We start from the raw sequence: 6,000 nt of genomic DNA on the forward strand, positions 1-6,000 counted from the left end.
AGGATTGGTCTTCCCTCTCAAATGGAAGTGTATTTACCTTGTCTGGCACACAGCTCTGAAGCTGGGATGTGCTTTCCTTGCCTCATACACGTACTTAAAGCCTTTTCCTCGTATCTCTGTTGCCTGCAGGATAGTTTTTACAGCTGCTGAGCACTTTGTCTTGTGGCCGCTGTGTTTTGGTGTAACCTTTGTAACTTCTCTTGGCTTTAATACATAGGTAGTAAGTACATTTTTAGAGTGCATGGGCTTTGCTGGGACAAGGGATGCTTGCCTAGGTCCTGAGCTGGGGAAACCCTGTGTTTGTACGATCCTGCTGGTTTTAAGCACTGATTGATAGACAAACCTCTCTGTGTGATTCATGAATTGTAGAATGCAAAATCTCATACAGGAGACATTTTAACGGTGGATGGGATACATCTAACCCTGTGTATCATTTTGTCAAGGAGAGATGGTACGAGAGATTGGAAACTCATGGAGCAGTTCCAGGGAAGCTGGTTCCTAAACAGAGCCTCTGGGTGCATCTGGTTGAGTTTTCAGTGCCCAAAGTGCCCCAGGGATCCCCATGTGCTGGTGATCTATGTGTTGGTCTGTAGTGATCTGCGATGCGATGTGCTGGGACTGTGACCTTCCTCCTAAATGCAGCTCATTGCTGAAGCCTTGGATGGTTGCTCAGATGTGCTCTGGCAGTGGCAGCACCCACCAGCAAACCTTTTGGACAGGACAAAGCCGTTTGCAAGGTAAGAAGGTGGCAGGGTATTGGGAGGAGATGGGAAAAGTCAAGCTGATAACAAAGATCAGGATAGATGGGATGGTCTTGAAGAGTCCTGCTGATCCCACACGCAGTCAGGACACTGTTGTTGGGGCTGTTTTCTTTTCCTTTTTACAAATCTGAGTTGAAGATTGTGGCTCATTTCTAGGCCCTTTCTCTTGCAAATTTTAATTAAAAAAGGAATAAGTAAGTGACTTGGGTCTTTGACATGATCCCTTATTAAATTCACTCTTACAGACTTGGATTCAGTCAGAAATACTTAATGAGAACTTAGCTGATGGGAGCTCATTCCCTTGAGGCTGGCACAGCCGCCGAGGAGCTGGGGTCCCTGGGAAGCCAGTGCTAATCCTGTCTGGCACTGGGGGAGCACAGAGGGTGCTGTCTGTGCCAGGTTGTCGTTAGATGTCTGGGCTGCTGTTGCTAATGGAGCTGTGAATTACTCACTCTGTATGATTGCTGGATGAGCCTGTTTCTCCTTTAAGAAACTGGGGTTTAAGTACGTGCCATGTATTTTACCCCCTTCACTCTTACCTTCCCTCAGCAAGCAAAATCATGCCTCTTTGTGATAAGTAAATGTGTGTAGATGGGAATTACATTGGGAATAACTGACAAAGCAATAAGTATTAAATCGTGCGCTAGGCAGTGAGCAGCAGCAGGAGCTCTGCCTCCCTGCACAGCTGGGTCTTTGGACCCAATCCTTCAACATGGTGTTTTGTAGGACAAGACTGGGTTGAGCAAGCCCTTTAGTCTGGGAGGCAGCTGTGTTTGCTACCAGGATGGTCCACAGCCATCTAGAGATGACAGAGGTGTTCAAAGCAGCCTTTAGTGATGGGCAGTGCTGCTGGGGAAGGACAAAATCAGCTGCCTCTGCCCCTTCAGCTCACAGAAACAACAATCGCAAATCGAGATGTTGTTTTGGGATTCGTAGGCTTGGAGGCTGGCAGGACACCAATGGCTTGTGTCAGTGGTTGGGCTAGGAAAGGCAGGGGAGCTGGACCTTCCCAAGGGCTTTGTGCCATGGCTAGGGTGCCTTTCTGCAGTGGTACAGCCACCAAAAGGTATGTCACAGACACATCTGACTTGGTGGCTGTTCTGTACAGACCGTTCTCAACCACTTTACTAAGGCTCTTCCTTCCTTTCCAGCTGAACCCCATCCTGGTTTTCCCTTCAGGGACTGCACAGGCACTACGCGTTGCACACAGTTGCTACCTAGTGGCCAGAGGAAGGTAGTGGATGCAATTTTGTCCGCTGGTTTTATGCAAAGGAACTGTGCTATTGAGATACAGGCAGGAATCTTTTACATGTATTCATGCAAATTGTAACGGTTATTGCTATTTTTCAGAGGGCTGGCTGTCCGAAGATGCTTTTTGTTGATGGTGTAGCCACTGTAGATCACTATTTAAGATACAGTCCACTGCAGTTGTAGATCGCATAGCTAAGGAACTTTCTAGTAACTAAGAGCATTGGTGGGGGTTTTGAACTTGAACTCTACTGGAAAGTAGAGCAGGAACAAGCCACACTATGAAGAAAACCCACTGCTAACATAATATACTCATAATTTTATTATAAAACCCTCTAAAGCGCCACTTCATAGGTCACAGTTACAACAAAGGAAATGCCTTGAGTTAGGAAAACAATGGGGATGCAGAGGGATTGTTTTGTTTCTTGTCTGGGGAATGTGTGCTGCTCAGGACTTGCCTATGTTTACTTCCCCTAATGCTGATATCCCAGCAGGACCACTGATGCTGACTGGGCTGTGGTGGGGAAAGCAGAGCTGCTCTCATCCGTCGCTGTCTCAGTACCACTGTGAAATGTCTGGACAACTTCTGGAGGATGACAGCGGGGTGGATGGTGAGGGCATGGTACTACACATAGATTTAGGCTGTAGGGAGGTCTCCTGCCAGCTCCTCACGGGTCAAAACAAAAACTTCACGGTGCCCTTGGCCTCCCTCTGTGCTCTGGAGAGGGAAGTCCCCTAGGTCCCGAACTAGTTTCAGTGGTTTGTTGGCATGAGTTTTTCCTATATGCAAACCTTGCAGAGGGACAGGGGTGATGATGTTCTGCTCTGAGGCCTGGGATCCATTCTGGCTATTCCTCCATCTGCACCACAGCAGAGAGTTTCAAAGAAAGAAGAAATGGGAGTGAGATCGCCCTTATTGACCCCAGGATACCCTGACCAAGTGGCAAGCAAGCCCAGAGCCCCTGGTCAGCACGTCCTCACTCAGCCCAGTGTCTGCCTTTACCCTGCTTGTCAGTGTACCCGCAGGACCCCAGAACAACCCAGCCTGGTGTGTACTGGTGCTGCTTTACCTTTCCAGGGTTGGAAAACAGCCACAGCCCAACCCAGTTACTGAGTCTGGGCTCAAGGGATGAAAAGCCATCAGAGAAGAGGGGTGTCTCCAGGCCATCAGACATGACAGCAGGTTAGTAGGAGGAGAGGGGGCATGGATTTCTGATAACTCCCTTCTCCCTCTTCAACTTTCAATGTCTCTAAGTTTAGCAGTCCCAAATGTCCAACATCTTTCATTAGACAACTTGGTCAGGGCAGAGACGGGTGGGCTTTGTGGGCCAGGGCCCAAAGGCTATTTTAAGTTAAATAATCTGGAAATCAGGGTGACAGCACAACTACGGCAGCCCACCCCTGGAGGAGAACAGGTCAGGCTGGTTGGCCCTGCCTGTGTGAAGGGGCTCCTTTTGAAGACATGGGGATGCCTTCAGCAGATCATACGGCTGTGGCTCAGTGGAGACCAGAGAGCACCAGCAAAGTGATGCTCACACAGCTGGGACAGGAGCATGGGGACAGACCTCCCCTCCCCTGGGAAAGAGCAAGCCCTGAGGGACAGATACACCGGGATCCAGCTTCCCATACAACAGCTGAGCAGGCCTGGGCCTTTGGTAAATTATTAACAAACCTTCAAATAGGATTTCTTTTTTCCCCAGAACAAACTCCTCGGGTGAAAGAGAATTAACTGAATCTGCTTGGCAGGTCTCCATTGCCCAGAGATCTTGGTGCCACCAGTCTGTACCATGTTTTACAGCACGAGAAGGTGAGCAGGGATCTTCCTTGATACTCTGACAAAGCCGGAGCAGGCTGGTAGGAGTGAGCACATGCTGGGATGAATCAGGACACCAATTAGAAATCCCCTGGACAGGCTGCTGTGTGCTTCTCATTCATGTCTTCAGCATCACTTAGGTGTGGGTATTGCCATTGACTGAAGGCTGGATGAAATGCAGCTGAGTGATGACTGGCAGCAAGACAGGAGACTTCAGTTGACTGCAGTTTGTCACAACAGGTTGAAAACCACCAGGGTATAAAGAATAGCAGAGGCCCCTTCTGAACCCACTACTGCCACTAATATAGAAACCTTAATAACTCATTGATAAACCTTCGGAGTAGAAATACACAGAACATCCCTATGTACAGTAACATTCTTGTTTACATCAACTGGGTTAGGAATTTGATGCAAGGATTGCCACTGGTTGTTATTGTTTTAGCTACGTGATTGGGACTTGTCTGGAAAGAGCAAGATCATTTGGGATAACTCATATTGGCAGCAGTTGGCTCCATTGCTGCGCTGAGCAGTTGGCGTGACGTGAAGGAGGCGCTTGGTGTGTGGTTGTGTTGCACACTCAACCTCCATCTACAGATGATTGAATCCCCTTGGCCAGGAATGGGCAATTCCAGTCTTTAGTCCATCTAAAAAGATGTGCTTCTAACTAGCTCCCTTCTTCTCCCATTCCTGCCAAGGAATAAAGACAAATTAGATAAAAGGCAGATCTGGAAAGCCACAATAGTTGTAATGTGCACGATCAACCCAATGTTTTTGGCTGCAGAGTAGGTCAGGGCTGTTTCTCTGTTATAAGCAATACACACATTTATTCATTTAAATCACAGCTAAGGCAAACCCAAGTGAAAAAAAACAGAGGAAAACCAGGTTTTGAGTGGTGGTTGGTCAGGGGTGCTTCCCAGAGGTGAGACCCACCACCACCCTGTCCCACCACGTCCAGGGGGAAAAGCAGTGGCTTGTACCAGTCAGCACCTCACCTTAGCTTTCTGTAGGACTGTTCCCTTCCCTGTCACCATGACGGATAAAGGCCTGTTTTTTAAAGCCGTTGCTGAATTGACTGGCGAGTTGTCTGCACTGTTTGCTGGACTGGCACTTTTTGCCTGAATCTATAATAAAAAGAGTAGAATGCTTATATAGAACAATAGAAGAGATTGCTGCCTTTCCCCACCATCGCCTACTCACAGTCACATCCCACTTGCACCGAGGCACACTTTCTCAATGACATCCCAATTTACCACCAATGTGTGTGGTGTGTTTGGGTGTTGAGGACTCAAGCAGAGATACAAAGCATGGTTCAGGCACTGACCATCTCCATTTCATGGGAACCGAGTTCACAAGAAGGAAATTAGATGCCTGAATCTCGCCCCAAAACCACCCCTTGGCTCAGCTGAGTGCAGAAGGAGCTGGGTCCAGCCCTGCATGGCCTTGGAGGGTGTTGTTCAAAGTCCAACAGGGAAATAAAATCACTCTCCGGAGCCCCAACTCCCTTTTGCCTCCCCATCACTGTTGTTACTTAATTATGTTATTCTTATGCTATTGTTTTATGTCTATTACAGCTAATAATTTACATAATACTTAGATAAGATACAATCTAGACTTTTATATAAGATTACATATTACTATAAGGCTGAGACAGTGGGACTGCCCAGCTGCTGGAAAGCCATTGTGCATCCCAGGGGTACCCCCACATACCCGGGGGGCTGCATTCTCCAGGTGTGTGGTGTCCACCGCGGTGCCCAGTGTCACAGGGCCAGACTCTGCCTTCTTCAGGTTCTCCTTCACTTCCACCAGGCTCAGCTCCAGGTCCACCCTACGGCTCTCCTTCCTTTTGCATTCTTCTTCTATCTCCTTCAGCCGCGGCTCCAGGCTCTTGTCTGTGAAGGGAGAAGTAACTTGGTGCTGGCTGGGAACTTGGGGAGCTCATGAGAAGAGAAGGGACCAGGGCATGTCCTGTATGTTTTCCTTCTGTTTTTCCCCCAAGAAGGGCTGCGACAGAGCAAGCTCCTGCTCTAGCACAATTTAGGCTATACGGTTTGGCTCAAAGCTCCAGGTCTGCCCCCTGCCCCCAGGTTCATAGCTCCAACCTTCCCCATGGTCCCACCTTGGCTCAGTTCATAGAATACATGGAATGTTTTAAGTTGTAGAATGGTTTGGGTTGGAAGG

At 48.4% G+C, this 6,000-nt stretch overlaps 1 protein-coding gene across 1 annotated transcript in view; it reads right to left on the bottom strand.

Annotated features, from left to right (window-relative positions):
• Positions 1-4,144: 4,144 nt before the first annotated feature.
• AFAP1L2 (actin filament associated protein 1-like 2) overlaps positions 4,145-6,000 on the bottom strand; it is a gene marked incomplete at its 5' end in the record, with an annotated part of 17,173 nt that continues 15,317 nt past the window's right edge. The window contains 3 exons of the mRNA XM_010018288.1: positions 4,145-4,509; positions 4,815-4,943; positions 5,530-5,711. Coding sequence (XP_010016590.1) covers positions 4,483-4,509; positions 4,815-4,943; positions 5,530-5,711 — 338 coding nt within the window. The remainder of the gene's footprint in view (positions 4,510-4,814; positions 4,944-5,529; positions 5,712-6,000) is intronic.

Source organism: Nestor notabilis, unplaced genomic scaffold (assembly GCF_000696875.1).
Source record: "Nestor notabilis isolate BGI_N333 unplaced genomic scaffold, ASM69687v1 scaffold21667, whole genome shotgun sequence".
NCBI lineage: Eukaryota > Metazoa > Chordata > Aves > Psittaciformes > Psittacidae > Nestor > Nestor notabilis.